At 38.0% G+C, this 19,404-nt stretch overlaps 1 protein-coding gene across 5 annotated transcripts in view; it reads left to right on the top strand.

Annotated features, from left to right (window-relative positions):
• The window catches only part of NLGN1 (neuroligin 1), a 482,423-nt gene that overhangs the window by 145,689 nt on the left and 317,330 nt on the right, over positions 1-19,404 (top strand). For 4 of the 5 annotated variants that reach the window (XM_065674563.1, XM_065674562.1, XM_065674564.1 and 1 more), the window contains exons 2-3: positions 65-869; positions 1,308-1,367. In XM_065674563.1, the coding sequence (XP_065530635.1) occupies positions 377-869; positions 1,308-1,367 (553 nt within the window). In that variant the 5' untranslated portion in view covers positions 65-376. The remainder of the gene's footprint in view (positions 1-64; positions 870-1,307; positions 1,368-19,404) is intronic. The other variant, XM_065674565.1, reaches the window with a different exon arrangement.

The following is a 19,404-nucleotide window of genomic DNA, read 5'->3' as shown; positions in this document are numbered from 1 at the left end:
ATCTAGTTATCACTCTACTCATATTAGCTCTTTCATGCTAATGATTTATTTTCATTTTCTCCAGGATATAGACCTGCGGCTAACTGGATTTGATTTATAAGAGGGGATTCTGCAGTAAATGGCTGCTTTCTTCGTATTGCTGCTATGGAAAACAGAATTGTCAATAGGATGTAGTCTGATAAATAGTGCTGAGTGAAGATGCAGCTTCAATAAGTGTGAAATCAATGGAAGATACTTACCGCATGAAAAGCCTTTTGAGATTTTTCTGACAGGCACCTATTTAGGAAACTTGATCTGTTTCCTTCGGTTGCCCTGTTTTTCACCAGTGGATACAAATCAAATTGCTTCACTGTAGTTACACAACTAATGAGGGACCATGGCCTTTCCAAGATCCATGTGGCTGAACTGTGTATGGAGAGCGATGATAGTCCGCCTGTTACACATGGGATTGAATGCCACTTTTGCTTCTTGTATACTTGGATTTTTGCTTCATGCTGCAGCTGTGTCCTCCCAAAAATTGGATGATACCAACCCAGTGGTGACCACCAACTTTGGCAAGATAAGAGGGATTAAGAAGGAACTTAATAATGAAATTTTGGGGCCCGTTATTCAGTTTCTTGGGGTTCCGTATGCTGCCCCTCCAACAGGGGAGCGCCGCTTTCAACCTCCTGAGCCTCCGTCTCCATGGGCAAATATCAGAAATACCACTCAGTATGCTCCAGTGTGCCCCCAGAACATTATAGAAGGCAGGTTGCCTGAAGTCATGCTTCCTGTGTGGTTTACTAATAATTTGGATGTAGTTTCCACCTATGTACAAGATCAGAATGAAGACTGCCTCTATTTAAATATCTATGTCCCAACCGAGGATGGTGAGTTAACAGCAGGCGAAACAGGGAGATCTTTTTATTTTCCTGTTCTACGTTCTAACAATATTAATTCACGTGTACTGGTAGCATGCATGGCTTTCTTTGTTTGCATGCCAGCATATTACATGTATGCATGCTTCTTTTCTGTGTGTGTATCTGTCCCTGGTTTTTGTTTTTGTTTTCTTTCTGTCTACACTCATTTTTTTTCTCCCACAGCACGTGTATTTTTAGGTCAAAGTTGGTGCCTAATTCTCATTGCCACCCACTGACTTCTGGGAAGATGCATCAACATCTTATCCATTGCATGTGCAGGCACAACCAGTTGAGAGTCTTCCGCACCTAATAAAGCAGGTCATATTTAAGTTAGATAGTGGTGTTGCATGCTCCTACTGTCTGTGATGGAGCTCCATGTTATTTTCTAGTCTTCTATTCATTTTTCAGTCAAAAGAATATCCAAGGAATGTGCCAGAAAACCCGGCAAGAAAATTTGTAGAAAAGGAGGTATGTATAAAGTGGACACAAAAAATATGGGGGAAAGATCAAGACCTTGCAAAGGAAGAATGAATAATACAGCTGAAAGAGGCTGATTTGTTTATGCTGTGGAGTGAACTGTTAGGGACTGTCTTGTCCTAATGAAGCTAGAAAGGTATTTAAGGAGAGGACCATGTAAAGCAGATGAGAAGATAACATTCGTAAAGCCTGAACTCAGTTGCACCTGATCATCTCTCTGTCACTATCTCATGCTGACCTTATTGGCAGCTTCTCTATCTTGGCCTCATGGCTCAGAGGAGTGTTTGGCACTCACACATAGGTACAGTATGTTGTATATGCATGAATGGGAGGTAGCTCGTATGACTGGGGCCTAGTACTATTGCCAGTGAAGTTGCTGGCATGGCTCCGCAGCTCTATATTCCAGTGGTATAGCACGATGGCTGTGATATATTATGGCAAAGCAGAACTGAAAGTCTGCGTCGACTTACTCCGTGATACACCGTATTTTTTTGGAACATTGTTAACTTTCCTGAAATGTAGATGTGAAATACCTTTTTTTTCTTTTCATTTACACGTTTCTGAAAGTGAGTGTTGACTTTCTTCATTAGGTGATTACTGCTCTCTTTGTAAAGCTGAAAATCGCTTAATAGGGGTGTAGGGAAATGTTAAAATATTATGACATGGCACTTTGGAAACGAGGTTGCTTTTGGGAGCTTTGAAACTTGGCTTCTACCCTTTTCATCTTAGGTAGCATGGGAGAATTTGCAGATTCTTTGTGAACATTTGCAAATTCTCAAAGCAGTTGAGACACAATATAGAAAGTATATTTTGGTACTCATTTAAAGTAGGCATTTGATACTAGTTTAAAGCACTGATTTTGTACTACTTTATGCGTTTGTTCTATAGCAGATTATTTCTTTTTACTATTTTTTTAAATAATGTGTTATTTAATAGCTGGCCTACATTTGAATCTAGAAAACTTCTGAGGGTAAACAAAGAGTAGTGTGGACATATATGGTTGCCTATTAGCTGTAATACATATTTTTTACATCAGTAGCTATATGTCCCTGTTATTCCAGAACAGATAACATTTTAGCAAAGCATCATAGCAGGAAATTGTTTAGGGTAAAGCCCTGTTCAACTCTGTAAACTCTGCATTAGTTTTTTAAGGCAGTATCTTGTCATCTAAATGGAGGTGGCCTTATTTTCCAAGGTTTTTGCTCTTACATCTCTTACTGACTGGTAATTGCAACTAGCTGTTAATTATTGTCAATTGTAGTTGCTCAATGTATACTTTTTTAGATGTATAAATCCACTTTCAGTGGCTTAAGGCAATTTGTTTTTAAAGTGCCGGGCTTTGAGGTGACTTTTACTGTTTTCTATTAGGGAAGTTTTGTTCTGTGTTGTAAAAATACAATTGTTTAAGCTGGATTCCCAAAATTGGAAACAAAGATAATCAGGGTACTGTGAGCAGCGTCACTTCTTCACACATCATTCAAGTTAGAATAACTGCTGTCATTTATATGCATTCAATTAATGTGCAGTGCTGCAGCAGTTATTACGCAGTTCATCAGGCGTGTGTAATTAGCTGAGCAACTTTCACTTCCTATCACCCAGACACTGATTCACAAAGTCATAAATAAAGATGCAGATCTCCATCACTGTTCTAAGAAAACATCTTTTACTATGGGAGAATACTGAAAAAATCGGAAACCCAGTAAAAATAAAGGGAGGGAGAGCCCAGGAAATGAGGAAGTCGTGTTTATTGTCCTGTGAGCTTGAAGGAGAATAAAGAGAGTTATTTGAAATTCAGTAGGCACCTTTCCAGTTAAATCCACTGCATGCACAGCACAATAAAAACCCCACCTTTCCCTGCTGACAAATGCAGAGAACTCCTGAATACCTTCAGCCTGAGCAGTTGGCATAGTTGTAGTAGTCTCTGTTCTCCAAGTAAATCATGCTCTACTTACCTGTTTATAACCTAAGATTAGCCTTGGCTTGGATTTCCTTTTCCAAGTAAAAGGAATCTAGAACAAAGTTGCAATAGCGTCATAGCATCTTAGCAGAAGCAGCTTAGAAACAGCATTGAGTTTGTGTGAAAAAGAAGAAAGGCCGAATATTCTTGTGGGATTTTTAGGTTACAGTCATTTCATTGCATTTAGGGATGAAAATTACTGGAAAGAGAAAATATGAAAATAAGAGGCAGACCTTACACCATCTTTTTAATTAATCAAAGATATTTAAGTTCAAAGTGATTGAACCAACTATGCTATTTTATATATTGTTAGATTCTTTCTTATTACATGAAATAGATGGGATTAGATAAATAAATCAGTATCTGTACTTAGTTGTCAGCTGAGGGACATGAGTAAAAATTTTGAAGAACAGGGAGTATTCTGATGATGATAGATGGATGCAGAAATGAGAGGAATTCTATCCATGAGTTATGCTAGAGATTGTAGTGAGCATTATAGCCATTACCACCTGTTGGTAGGACTTGGATATGCACACTGCAGAGACTACAAAAGGACCAGCTGGAGCCAGGTCAAAAAGAATGTGACAATACAGTATGCTTTTTGCTAAATACGTGTGTCTGTATTTCAGTATACTTCAATTTACTGATAAAGATCATCTGTTCTCATGTCTTGCTTCAGGTACGTGAAGGTCAGATGTTACTAATTCCATTATGGATATGCATATAAGAAGAAACCTCTGTATTTGCTAGGGCTGGTTTTAGAAAACCTGTGCAAAGACACCTAATTAATTTTGTGTTGCTTTTTTAGAGTTTAGAATCTAGAATTCTAAATTTTAATAGAACCTAGGTGATATTGCAGATAACAGCATTTTACTGTTTGATACTTGTTACATTGTTGATTATGTGTTATTTCCTGTCAAACTTTTGCATCATTTTTAGGCCATACTTAAATAGTTTTGCACTATGTTTGGTATTTCAGAACTCTCTTTGTAGTCAAAGCAAAAATATTTTACTGGTGATCCAGAATGATAGGGTAACTTATCTCTTAGGAGGACTGTATGTCTTGCTTTAGCTGCATGCCTGTGCTTTCTTAATACTATATGTAAATTTATTTGCATTACAGTAGTTTCCAGCATGAAATTCTTACTTTAATGATGCCTATATAAAGATAATTTGAAAATGATTACTAGTATGACCACTTAAAGAAACCCCGGGTATTGTGTGTTCTGCACTTGGGATGACAGTATGCTCTTTCTCACGAACCAGTACTAAAGCCTTCATGTTGCCTGAAGATACATGAATGTGAAAACATGGAGGTGCAGTTTCTATAGAGAATATGACACATACTCAGTGTCATGGAACTAGGCACATACAATTTTTGATACTTTTGTAGGAGAACTGGGAATAGAATAAGGAAAGAAATGACTTAATCCTTATTTTTATGTTTAGGTATTAACAGTGGCTAAGAGACTGCCCAGTATCAGTGACTTCTTCACATGTGGATTCTGTTTCCTATTCTGGTCAGCGCAGTGAATAAATTTTAAATGCAAAGAATCATGATCTGAACTACCTCATTTGAGAATGTAGGATTAGACAGCTCTATTAATATTTATGCCCCCTAATGGGCTACTTGATTTTCAAAGCAAAGCTCCCAACACCATACTTTCTCAGTTAGGGCTGTGGTTACTATGGACACATAGGTACATATACACATACATACATATACATTCTTGGAAGTGAAACACAAATCACAGCGCTGTAATCTTATCCTGCTTTGATCATTCATTGTTTTCAACAGAGAATACATTACATCAATTGTGATTTGTAAATGGCACTGATAACTTTAAGGCTTTTAAGCTTAGCAATATGAAATATTTTTTGCAAATCTAAGAAATTTAGACTGTTACCCTGTGTTTCTTTTGGGTGTTCGTTCCAATATTTAATTTAACTTTCCTTGAACTGTTTACTTATCATCAGGTTTTGGAAAAGAGGAATTAATGCAACATGTGCAGCTCCTATGGACTTCATGAAATGAACTTCTTTCTTTATTACCTGTTTCAGCTCTGAAATCAATCAGAAAAGGACAAGCTGAGACCTGTTAAAATGTGTATTTCCACTGGCAAAATATATCATTTGATTATTAGGTTCTTTTTCTCTATGTAATGTAGAAAATTATATTGAAGTAATTGACTTCTAGATGGTATATTGTCAAAAATGATTGAAATATTCTTTCCCCATGGCCATATAAATGAAAAGTATGAAATCTAAGGTGTGAGCCTCCATCATTGTACAGTGAGCTATGTCAAAATACATTGCATTGCCAGTATGTCAAGAATGTGCACTTATGGAGCATTTGCCAGGGCTCGTGGTGACTTCAGAGTGAGTGTAAAAGCAAAAAAAGAGTTACCTTAGTGCATATTTTGGTGTATATCAACTGTCACATAGGGTGTGTATCTTCAATAGACCACTCTGAAAAATACATAATGAATTATTTTTCTGTAGGATATTTGTGTCAGTGGCTGGCCTGTGCACGTTTAGAATTTTTGCCTCCATTCACCCGTGCTGGCTTCTGGCTGAAGAGCCCTCATCCTTGTTCTGGCCTTGTGAGGTCAAAATTCATCCCAGCAGTATCAGCAGGAACAAATGTAGTCTGTAATCCTGAACCCCAGTGCTATGCACTGAGACACCAGGATTGTTCTATTTTTCTGTTCCTTTTTGAAGCACTGTCTTCCTGTTTTTCATTCCTTAGGTACCACTGCAGCATTTCCTATTATATTAGTAATACATGGAAGAAGATAATGAAGCAAACGTTGTCTTGTACAGCCCTTTTCATCCCTTTCACAATCTAAAGCTGTTAGTGTCAGTTAGCAGCTTTTTTCAAAGTTGTGCAGTAGGTTTATGTCATATTTGAAATAGAATAAAATGCTTAAACACTGATGTACTTTCTACAGTCCTCTTTCTGGGTGAAGCAATGCTTGACAATAGAAGACTTTGCAGACTGCATTTTAAGACTCCAGTCATCTTAAATGCCATCAGCGCTGGTCAAAGTCCTTTGTGAATGTCTGGTTGCTGTGGGTTCTTGCTGACCACACAGTCTTTGTGCTGTCATTGCTTTGCTCATATACCTTGACAGTGCTTATAGCTCTAACGGGTCTTAAATTCTGATCTAATTCCGTTCCTTGTCTGTTATTTTACTGCTTGCTTTTCATTTTCTACATCCTCCCGCATGCAGGCTCTAAAGTAGTACTGTTACCCTGATAATACTAAGTCAGATAAAACTGGTTTGTGATTCTTCCCCTGATCTTCCACGGGATGGACCAGTTGTATTCTTTAAACAACAGTGAGATAGTGTTTTCAATCTGACAGCCTCTAATTTATCATTAAAGTCAGCATGGACAAATATTTAAAAAAATAGCTACATAATTATAGTTGTGCATTTTCAGGAGGAGCACTTGAGGAACTGATATTACTTTTGGGTAACTATTCTTTTCTTCTTGCTTTTTCGTCTTTTTTTCCCTGTATTGTGATATTATTCCTTTGCTCTTCTCTGTGTTCATGCTTAATTTCTTTGTTTCCTTATAGTACACAGGGATACAAATATTTTTAGTATTCTTTACATAATCTTTAAGCTTGCACCATGATGCTTACATGTGTCAAACCATTCTTAAGGATCATCTCAAGTATAATGTTAATAATCTCCTTATAATTTCAGTATTGCTCCAGTATAATTTTGTGGGGTTTTTTTCAAATTCTTTTCACTTATAATTCTTTAGTTCTCTTCATTATTATTTCCTTTATGTTGTCAAATTTACATGTCTCCTCTACTTTGATTTGTATAGTATTATTAATTATACTCTGCATTCAGAAGCCAATTGCTTTAATGAGCTTAACATAAATGAGATTTGTTTTTGGGATATCAAACCGTTTCCTTCTGGTTTAATACTAATATCTAGTATTTTACTTTCTCATACTTGTAATAATGAAGATTTATCCTAAAAAGAAGCAGCACTGAACAATACAAAGCTAAGGGAAATGGGACAAAGCTGACCTTAAGCCATGTTTGCAGTTACACTCTAACACATTGCTGGGACCAGAGTGGTCTCTGGCCAGAATCAGAATCACGTCAGGGCTGTTGTGAGTGCAGAAGTTGGAAGATGTGGAAATGGCATAATGCAGGTGCTGCAGCTGATTTTCCCCTCCAGAGTTTTGACAAAGTGTTTTGAAGCATTTCAGCAGCAACAGTAAATCACATTACTAATTCCTCTGCTGTGGGAATTCTTTTAATATCCCTTTATGCTATCACAGCAGCAATCAGAACCTGCACTGGCAGGCTTTTCTGTGTGCTTTTTATTGAGGGTGGCTTTTGCCTTTCCTGTTCTTAGGAATGTGTTTGAAGAGAAGGAAAATCACCTGGCTGAGTAGTTTCTGGTTCTTCAGCTATAAAGCTGTGGAAGAAGTTTCTTTATTGAAATATCATTTCTTTGTAAAGGGTTGTCCATGAAGGGAGCCGGAGGGAGAATAAATCTTCTGTGAGGTCTTTGTGTTAGCAGAGGTATAGCCAGTAGACTTGACCAAAAAGACACATTTTATGGTAGTCCAAGATCTGTCCCTTTTGTTGAAAAGGACTCAGAATACAGTTTGTATGCGTTGTGGGAACTTGTTCACATCTTTCTTCACTCAGTGGTAATCTACAGTTCTGTGTCCTATGAGATGCTGAGCTACTGCAGGATTATTAGGTTTGATCTACAATTAGTGTCGGTGTTTTTGGATCAGGCCCTGTAGAGGTGAATTATGGAGGTGTTTTGGTATGATATAATATTTATTTAAATATATTTTTTTAATCCACATTTTATAAATATTATAATGTGTGGAAAATCACATAGTATATATAGGGAGATATAATGTAGTAAGGTGAAAACTAGAGGAGACAACAATTTATTATTTGTATTTGTTTCTGGAAAGCTTCCATTTGTTAAATTTCACTGGTTTTGTAAAGGCCTTCTTTAATTATTAGCTGAAAATCAGGTATTTATGTAATTACCATAATTATATCTACACATCTAGTGTACTTGCAATTATTTCATTAAAAATTGTAATTATTATACAATTATAGGGGATAATGACGTCCTTGTAACATGTTGCAGAAGCCCTAATTAAATGGTGGCATAAATGAATTGGAAGTGATTTTGAAGTTTTGAATATTGTTTTATCAGAAATATCAGAAGTGATTCATCCACATTATAAACTGGCAGTAAAACCCCTCCAAAGTTATTTTGAGAAAAGACTTCACAGAGCTCATGGAAAAGGATTTGCCTCTCTTGCCTTTGTGTCTTTATTTTCAGTTCTCTATATTCTTACATCTAAAAACTGTCTGCAGTTTTTTAATGGAAAGGTGCATTGTGTACGAAGAAGACTGCACAGCTTGCTGAAGCTTTCAAGAAGACTCAGCCCAGAGCAAGTAGGCTCTGTGTGCAAGTGCAGACTGTACTTAGACCTACTTCTTCTATACACAGGGAAAAAACTATCCAATGGTTGGATTAAGCTGATGGAAAGGCTTCACTAAATACAGGGAGGTTTTCATTACATGCTGAGTTTTGATGATCTGCTTATATATTGGAATGGCCAAGTTGTGCAGCTCCAGGTGTTGGGGAAAAATTCCTCTTGGAGCACAGATGCATGTGATGCCCCAAGCACAGGACGTGGACTAAGCAGTGGGGATACTGAGGAACCCTATGGAGTGTCTCTCTCCCCTTCCAGGTGGATGGGGAATCATGAGCAGGAGTAGCATATGACAGAATCTACCAAAACCTCAGGATCACAGATTTCTCTTTGTCTTTAGTGTCAACCTTCTGCAGTATACAGATGATCTCTCTTCCTTCAGTTAATTTTAAGAGTCATTGAAAGGAGCAGTAAGGCATATATAATTTTTAGGTTTATTTTATCATTCTGTTCTTTTACATCTCATGTAGTGTGTTCTTAAGGGTATGTAACAGCGTAGCTATGGCTTGACTGGCAACTATGCAGTCACCTTTACCATGGCATCCACTTTGGTTTTGCTTCTAAAGACAGCAACCGACTGTCGGGCTGCTGCTCTGGGCAGACTGAAGCTATCTGCAAACCAACTGGAGGGGCCTCCCATCTCTCTTGCACCCGGCTGCTTACCTCCCACCTGCCAGCTGGGGCTCCTCCTCCAGTCTTTGCTCACAGTTTTGTTAGGGGAATGACTCATGCACATTTTTCCCAGTTACTTCAGATGCATTCAGGCAGGTTGGCAAACCTTTTCATTTCACTTAATACATGTCAGCTCATTTTTGCTCAAGCGTGATTAAGGAAGGTTTGCAGGGTCTACTCTAATGCAGAATTTTAATGTTCCACAAAAGAATATAAACAAAGCTCCAAGAGGCAGGAGATCCTGGAGGCAGCAATAATGTTTTACCATGCCCCAGGCTGAAGAAAGACCATCCATCTGTGGCCTAGAGAGGAGCTCCCTGTTTGTACCATCTCGTGTTTAGGTTCATTGCTGAGGCAGGCAACACAAGAACTGATTTTGTCATGTGGTTATGGTGTTTTTCTAAGGACTTACTGCACTTTAACCAAAAGCTGAGCACCACTGTTGTTGTCAAGCTTCCTTCCAGTGCCCTGGCAGGGAGTTTTTTAGTGTCTGCCAACCCTACTCTGCTTTTCAGTCTTTAATATAGTAATATTAACATTGTGAACAGGCAAACAGAACATACCGTTCACCAGCTGGATCTAGCTGAACCAGTGAGAGTTTATGGTCTCTGAGAATCCTCATTACCAAAGCAATAGTTTTAACAAGGTGGACCCAGAGGTAAGGGAATGTGAAACATGCGTTTATCTGTGTATAGGTGTATATTTATACAGTCCTAAACAGATCTGAAGGGTCAAAGGAAAGCAATTACAATTTATCTTACTTGATTGCAAAACTGATATTGATTTTTCTTATGTTTTCATATTTATTTTAAAGTGACAAAAAGAATTTGTACTTTTTTTAATGTCTGAATTTAGCTGCTGAAGGCCAGCTCTAAGCCACTCGTGAACCAAACAGCAGATTTTTCAGAAGATTTACTCACTCCAAGGCTGCTTTTGTTAATGACAGTGCCCCATGATCTATACGTAGCACTTTGGATCCATGAAATATTGCTCTGTATGTCTGCCATAGAGGCAGGGTGTTTTTGGAAAATTTCACACAAAATCATCAGGCTGTAAACCCAGATTTCAAAATCTTAGTCTGTTCCCTGTTTCTCTGCAATGCTAAGCTCCGATGAAGTAGGTCTCCATACAAATCAATTAACAGCTGGGCTATGTAGAACATCAAAGGGAAGTAAGTTTTTTTTTTTTCCTACACTTTCAGTCACTAACTGAGCTGTTTGTTAATGATAAATGGATTACTTTTGCTGGAAACAATAACTTTCGAAACAAAAAGTAATTGCTATACTTAAGTGCTGAAGCAGCTGCAGTTTCTTTTATATGAAGTCTCTGTAAATGAAGTCTCACCTAAAGAAAGAAACAAAGGATGCATCAATTATCTTTCCTTTAAAGTGCAATGAAACCCTTGATTAACTGGCGATTCTTGCAGTGCTGCCGTTCAAGTATTGGAGGTATTACCTGGCCAAAAGCACATTATGATACCAGATTGTGGGAAATGAGTGCTGGAGTTATAGAGACAAGGGTGACTGCTGAGGAGGTCACAAGTAAAAATCCTCACAATCCTGAATCTGGGCCCGTTAGCAGAAATCCCTCGTATCCCCTTCTGTGTGCATTATATTCTGTGTCGTTCACGTGTGACAGAGAACATTGCCCCTTGAACTGTGAAACAGTCATGTGTTTTTGATAGGCTGATTTTCTTTCTTTTCCTGACATCTTCTAAAGATGGCTACTGGAATGTGGTTAGGCACGAGAGGGACATTTGCTTGCAGAGGTGAACTGGGAGACAGAAGATGATCTGAAAGAAGCAAGGAAGGGGATTTGACAGCAAAGAAGGCTCCTGACACACCGTTGAAGCAGGTGTAGACTGCCAGGCTATGTGCAAACCAAGCATAGAAGTAGGATTAAAGGGCTATTTCCCTTTAGGCAAAATAAGACCAAGAAGAAGGCAGTTCACAGTTCCACATTGCAGTTCTTAGTGGCAGAAACTTTTTCTCTCCGGAGTTTGCTAATATATATCAGTTGCTGTTTTTCTGCCCAGAGTTTCAACATGCTCAAACTGCAAGGTAGTTTGGCTGAGTATCAGTGCAGCAAGGAAGCAGCAGTCAAATGAGAGGAAGAAAAAAATGACAAGAAATGCTCTGTATCCCTTCCATGCTTGATATTTGCATTGTGCAAGTGGTCTGGCTGTTACCCCTCTCCGTCCAGCACCCAAGTGTGTGTTAGAGGACATGCCACAAGATAGTTTTGAACTAAGGCAGAGCAAAAGCTAGCCCTTAATGCTGCTCAATTAAAAATAGATACATTCAGCAGTAAGTCAGATTTTTGCCTGTTGTTTGAATTATGAATATTCTTCTAAATGCTGTCACTTTCTTAAAGAAATAGAGTGGTTTCTTTTGATTTTTAAGTGACGTTGGATTGAAATTCTGTGTGAGTGATTATCTGGCTCCGTGAATGCTGTTGTTATATTAGCAGTTTTGTGTTAACCATTTCACTGCTGAAATCTCTTAAGTGCAGCATGACATTGTACCAGCACTCAGGAACTAGAAAGGTTAAGAAGCCATTGAAACATATTCAGGAAATGTCATAATTTTCAGGCTGATGAAGTGTTAGTCTGGAAGCGAACAAAGAAATGATAATAATTACATTTACTTTATGCTTGTGAAGAAGACAGTTTGAAGGAGAGCAGGCCATGGAGAGTAGCTCATTTTTGGTTCTGCCCCCATTAGTTATGTCACATTTCTGCTTTACTTCTGTTACCCTTTGGTTCTGTCTAAATGCAGCATGGTTGCGGGGGGATGATTTGACACAAAGCCAACTCTCTCTTTCCAGTCATTCTGGACCTCTGTAGCCTTTTTCCATTCTCTCCCTCCTCCCCTGGCTAAGCAGCATCTGGCCCTCTGCCTCTGGTGAACTTGTGTGACTCTATTTCAAGTATAGATTTAGTTATTAAATCTGGAGATAAAGTATGGATCTGTTCCACTAATCAGATACTACACTGATTAGAGCCATAGAAGTACTTGGAGAGATCAATTAGATTAGATTATCAAATCATTATAAGCAAACTCTTAAAGACAAAGCAATAGGAAGTAATCTTGTGTCACTGTATTTCTTTAGAAAATATTTTACTCCCTTATTGTTTGTTTCCCTCTGTTTCATTTACATGTGTTAAGACTGCAGTGCCACCAAGCCTCATGCTCAGAACTGGGCTGAAGGACAGAATAAACCAATTTCTACTGTAAAGTGCTCTCTGTGATGCTGGTCATAGGCTATACCACATTATTACTTGTACTCTAGGTGAGAAAATACATACATGTGGAAATCTTACTTCAGAAAGCAATTTGGCTTTTTCTCGGGGGAGCTCATCTCAGATCTCTGGGGTTAGGCAGGAAGCCTTCTGCTCTCTTTCCAGCCTTTTATCATCTCTCTTACCTCATTCTGTATTTATTATTTTGAGTGTTGAATCTTATTTTAACTGCTTTTGCTGCATAAGCCCAGTGTTACGAACCAACACGAGGTAATTCAGATAGAGGTTTTTGATTTATTCTGTGGTAGTTTGTTTTCAGGGCTCTGGTGTAAAAGGGTTTCCAGTGTATAATAGCCATTCGTGTAAATCCTAATTCTTGAAGCTGTGTTTTCTACAGCCTGCAGTGTTGTTTTCTTAACATATATATCTATCAGTCTATGAGCTTTTCTTCCTTTATCTATATGTATTAGTAAGTACTCCAGCTAATGCTAGTATACTGTTTTCATGAGAGAATTGGCAGAATGGCATACATCAAAGGCAACAATTAGTGCATTTTCATTTGACTTGTTCAGCCTATTAGGTTGTTAAATTTTGCATAGAAAATCATTAGCATGTGTAATTTGGGGAGGAAGCTCTTGGAAGAGGAGTTGTGGATGTAAATCAGTCAGTGAGATGGCTCTCATACAGTATTCCAACAGCAGCTAGAGCTCTGAAAGACTGTGAAGTATTTTCCCATATTGATTGTAAACGCAAAGAGTTGAAAAAAATCACCAGGTTATCACCAGTTTAGGAGTTAACGAAGAAGCTTCTGCAGGTTTTGCCAAATACTAAAATCTAGAGCAAGATTGTATCACATTCTTTTCTTACAGAATACTGGCGTAGGAGTTTTGCAGTTGCAGTATACCTGCTCTTTTTTCAGTGAAAGTGCAGGACAGCTGGATCAGGCTTGACATAACATAGTTCCTGTTTGGTTTGGTTATTTTTTTCGTTCCCTAAAACTAGTTCAAGAACCGTTGCATCGCAGGTGGTGCTGCAACTGTTATGAATGTTGCTTACTATTTCAAAAGTAGCTGAGTTTGAAAAAGTGACAGAAAAAACTGCCAAGTGCCTTTCCCCCCATCTTTATTGCAGCATGTGACCTGGCATTCTGGTAATTTAGAAAGAGTTATCTGGTATTTAACAAATTCAGAAAGGTTTGGATTTTGACCAATTAAAGTCAAAGAGGAAAGGTCAGAAATCAACACCAAAATAGAACAAATATTAACTGAATATTCCATCATACAGCAGCTAATCAGGGCTTTTGTGTGCCCTGCTGTGCCAATATCTATTCAAAAGCTAGTCATTATGTCTCTGTTCTAAAAGAGAACTAATTTTGAAGACTTGACTGCACTAAAATCAAGTAATTTACTCCCCTTTTTTGCTGTGTTTTTATGATGTTTCGCCTGATTAAACATTCAGTGCTAGACGTAGTGGCTTCTGGTTTTGTCCCTGCACTTTTCAGGTTCAAATTTCTTTGCGTACAGTTACTATTCTTTGGTGCCAAAGTACTTGATTGCCTTCATAAACTAGGATATTTAGCGTCAAAACTGACATAAGCGTCAGGATTACATTATTGATTATTTTGCAGAAAAATCCATAAAGTCCTTTCAGTTGTGCTCCAATGTAAAGCACCTGTAACCATTTGCACTCAGTGGGTACATTGGTAGCCACATAAAAATCAATCATAAAATTCAAATCAAGTTTTACAAGACCAGGCACGAATTTCCATGTCCACAACATGAACCATGAACAGACATAAGGTTGGAGGCAGATAGAGGGGATTTGAATGTTTGGTAGATTTTGAAAATTGTGCCTGATATACATAAGTATCTTTTCCTTTTCTTTGTTCCTTTTTTCTCCATTCTTACTGTCTTGATATATCTTGTATCATAGCCTCTCCTACAATAGAAAATCCCTTTTACCATTTTCTGTACATTTTTTTTGGTTTCCTGCTCTCATAGTCTTATTGTGTCTGATTTGTCTTTATTTCATGCTTCCACCTCCCCCCACTTTTTCTTTTTTTCATTTTAGAAATATTTGCTACTTCTTTAAGGCTGCAGTATCATTTGCCACTGTATGCTTTAATTATTTGCTTTCCATTGAAGATGGAGCAACTAGGACAAAAGAGAGGACTTCTGCAAAGTCACACACAGAGAGTGTAAAAAGACTGCATATCATTGTGGAGCTGAAATTAAAAAATCCCATTCTTTTTATTATATGTTTTTTTTTGGGGGGGGCAGGCTGTTTATGGTGCTTCTGGGATGCTTTTATGGTTTTCATATAGCTGAAGCAATGCTTCTTGTCTTTAATTCCTGTACAACTTAATCCTGATCTTTCCTAAGTGCAAGTATTTGTCAGTCAGTTACCCCCCATAGGGGCGAGAATCACATTTTATCTTAGCCCATGAAATATTTTCTGCCTCCCACTGGTCTTGCTGCCTGACAGCCTCCAAATAGGGGAAAAAGAAAAGGTTGCTGCAGCTTTTATTAATTATTTACGTGCTGTTATCAAACATTCCTAGAGTGCTGTAAATTTACAGGCTTTAGTACAAACTTGGAGAAAACAAGTTCCCTGCTCTAGGGAATTTACAGTGAAGAAAAGACAACAGAGGTGAAGATATAAAGCCAGTGGATGTAGTAAAGTAGTGCAGAATACAGGAGTTTTGATAAGAAGAGATTGCCATAATACATGGTGTGAAGGAGACGGAGAGCAAGAATGCTTGGATGCATGCACAGAATGCTCGAAGAGGAGAAAGAGGCAGCAATAAAAGCCAGTAACAAATAACGTAGAGGGATTACAAGGAAAGCAAAAGGATTGACCTGATTTGTGTGTTTACTACTCAGCATCTTAGTGGTGCTCTTTCAGCTCCTTAATATAATCATTTAACTCAATGGGTGGCAGAGGCAAGCACATGTTTCAGATGGAAGATTGAGCAAGTCTGTCTCTCCACCATGGCTAGTTCATGTGTGAGCCAGTTAGTGATTGTTTCCAAAAGTCATATGAAACTATGGGAAATGGCCCTGTCAGAAGAATTAATGATGCATTCAGCCCCTAGCACAGGGCTTTCTTTGGGCCAGTGGGGGTACCTGCGGTATTTCTGTCCTTTCCAGAGGCAGCAGTGTGGCGTCGAAGTGCTGCATTAGATGCCCACTGAGGCTGTGTTTGGAACTCAGTCCCTATCATTGTGTAGAATTATGACAATTTTCTCCATTTTTTCATAATATGATTTTATTTTCAGATGCATGAAAGGATGAGCACAAAGAATAAAAGTGTTTTGAAACAACACATGGTAACCAGAAATGAATAGACTAGACTTAGTTCACAGAAATCCACAGGTGCTGACCTTATTTGCCAGCAACTTTGTTATGGTATGACACATTGTGTGGTATTATAGAATCATGTAATGAATTATAGAATGGTTTGGGTTGGAAGCGACCTTAAAGCTCATCTAGTTCCAATGACCCTGCTATGGGCAGGGACACCTTCCACTAGATCAGGTTGCTCAAAGCCCCATCCAACCTGGCTTTGAACTGCCAGGGATGGGGCAGCCACAGGTTCTCTGAGCAACCTGTGACAGTGCCTCACCACGCTCACAGCAAAGAACTTCTTCCTTGTATCTAATCTAAATCTTCCCTCTTTCGGTTTAAAGCCATTCCCCATTGTACTATCCCTACATGTTCTGCTAAGAAATCCCCCTCCACATTTCTTGCAGGCCCCTTTGGGGCATCAATAGGCATCATTGTAGTAACCATGAATTCTGAGCAAGACAAATATTGATATGGTCATGTACTTCCACCCTGAGCTAACATGACATTGCTGTTGGCTGCCTTTACTGTCAGTTGCATTTATTTGCTTATTTACTGTAACTTTCTTTTCACTAACTTTAAGAGGGAATGTTCTAAGGTACAGTCACGGAGTATATGCATTTAAGCCTGTGGACGAAAAGATCAGGCAAAAGCTATACGCAGAAATGAATACATACTCAGCAACCTTGTACTTGCCCGTTGTAACAAAATAGCATTAAAGAACAGAACATTTGACTGGAACCTAAGTTGCAGTTTCTTCCCTGCCAGTGCAGCAATACTCTGGAGGCTGTCATCTATTGCAATATGAGTGATTGCTAATTGCTTTTATAAAAGCAGCAGCTTTGATTGTATTTTTAGTGTGTCACCTGGACAGCTTTATATTTGCATGTATTTAAGGCATTCATGCAATGCTGAAAAAATTAGGAAACAATCGTATGAAATAGATTCATGTTTGAATTGTAGCATTATACGCACCGAAGCCACAGAACAAACTGTATTGAACCTATCATGCTTTCAGTTCGGAAAAGTGGGAAAGATGCAGTGTTTTGCTAACTGTGAACACTACCCACACCTCCTTTTGATCTGGGTTTGCACCTGGTGCCGATGAAATGCTGTTCCACAGAACAAGCAGTTATGATTTGTTAGCTGCTTTCAGGGCGAGACTTCACAGATCCAGCAGCACGCCCAAGATGCTGACTGTTCAAGCAGATGTTAAGTGCTTAGTGGTTTTATAGAAAGAGCTGATGTCCCTGATAGCTGACTTTATGTAAGTAGACAGGGACTTAACAACACATCTGGGGTTCACCTTGAGCTTTGCAAAACTTCAGATTTGGATCCAGACAGTCTGGCTTGAGCCAATGACTCCTTCAAAGAAGAGATAATTAAAATTACTTTTATTTCTTTCTTGGAGTCGTTGTGTCATTTGTTCTGCCAGCAGATGTGGCAAAATTATTGCCCTTATTTTAAGATCTCTATGTTATCTTAATGGCCCAGAAATTTTTTAAAGGAGGTTTAGATTGTGTGTAATACAGTGACAACTGCATTAATGCCAGTGTTTCTATGAGCCTGGCTTTTCAATATCCATACTAATTTTATGGTCTGGGGTAGGCAGGGTTGAACTGCTTTATTGTTTTGCTCTCTTTAGTGGGTCAGAATGATTCCTCACAGTAATAAAACAGAGATCTGAATTAGCAAAAGTCTGATTCCTAATTGACCTTATCTTGCTGCCAGTCTGATGTAATCCAGATTCTGATACGATTTTGCCTTCCTTTCTTGTGAATAGTAAAAGAATGTTTACACTTACTGATTAAAAAACTCATTTTCTTAAAAATCCCAAACACAAACCCCAAACCCAACAAAAATGTAAATAAAAGAATACTTTTCAGGCATTTTCAGCTTTGGGAGTAAGTTTTCTTGGTTTTCACAATTAAAATAACTTGCAATTTTTACATTGAACATATGGCTGATATGACTCTACGTTCTTGGTTATATCTGTGTCTTTGGGCATATGGTGGTGCCTATAGTGTTAAAATTCTGCTCCAAGTGCAGCATAGCAGCTAAAAACTCTGGTACCCAACAGTTTCAGGAGGCAGATGTAGATTTTCTTTTTCTCTCCTGTTTTATTTAAAAAGCAGTAAGAAAGTGTGTTGTACATTTTTAACAAAATGGTATTCAGATTAATAATTATAAGACAGACACATAGTAACCTATTGATTACTTTGTTCTTGGGAGTTACTCTTGTAGTAGCTGAGATCACTGCTAAAATGGTGATACTGCAAATACATGCTGCTTGTTAAAGAATCATTGCTAGATGAAATTAAGATGATTTTTTAGGGTTTGTAGATCAAAGCAATATAAAAATAAAAGCAAGAGTGTATTTTATGGATTTTCAATGATATTAATATTTATTAAACTACAGTTCTTTAGATTTCTGTATCTCAGATACTCTGTCAAGCAATAACACAGGGTTGTCTGAGACAAAAATTAACTTGGACCCAACTGAAATCAAAGCGAACCAATTTCTTCATTTTCCTTCCTCATACTGACAGAAATCTGTAAAGTAGAAAAGTCAGAAAAACATACTAATTAGATTTGAAAAGTCATTGCTACTTTATGCATCATGGATAGTTTTAGGAGTAAAGATGTGCAAAGTTCTTACAAAAAATAGAGATAAACCCTATTTAATCTTGTATTACTATAAAAATTTCATAGCAGTGCAACACTGAGGATTACAATCCAGCCTTCAGATGTGCTTCTGCCATGTTGTATCAGACGTCTTGTCCTCATTCTCTGTATGCTCTGGACCACAGTTTACGGTACACTGAATTTTTCAGGGAAAGCAAAAAATGCCCGCTGCTGTGTAGCAATTGCATGGAAGGAGAAGGCAAAATTTCCTCAGTAGCTGTAGTGGTGTTTTACCACTGATGGGGCAAGCAGATCTTGTGTATCAACACAGATACATTCTGTATGGATTTATTTAGATGTGTATGTTAGTATGCATGTATCTCTTACTGGTTTTATTACGGTAATTTGAGGTATGTTGGCTGCAGTACCTAATATAGATATTAAAAAGTAATTATACATACAATTTGGAGAAAAGTGAAAAAATGGATAATGATTTTCTTCATGTGTGTAAAAAACATTGAAAGGGTTGGAAATTTAATCTTCTTAAATTTTAGTTTTGCTTATCTTGAGCAGAGGAGAATATTTGGTTTAGTTAATGCCAGAGCTCTTAAGGGTCTTTTTAGGGGTCAGGAAAAAAATACCTCTCTTATCTACGTTGGGGTCCTATCTTTAAGTAAGAGAATAGGACTT

Source organism: Lathamus discolor, chromosome 3 (genome assembly GCF_037157495.1).
Source record: "Lathamus discolor isolate bLatDis1 chromosome 3, bLatDis1.hap1, whole genome shotgun sequence".
NCBI lineage: Eukaryota > Metazoa > Chordata > Aves > Psittaciformes > Psittacidae > Lathamus > Lathamus discolor.
Note: the sequence above shows the minus strand (reverse complement) of the source record. Positions and strands in the feature narration are given on the sequence as shown.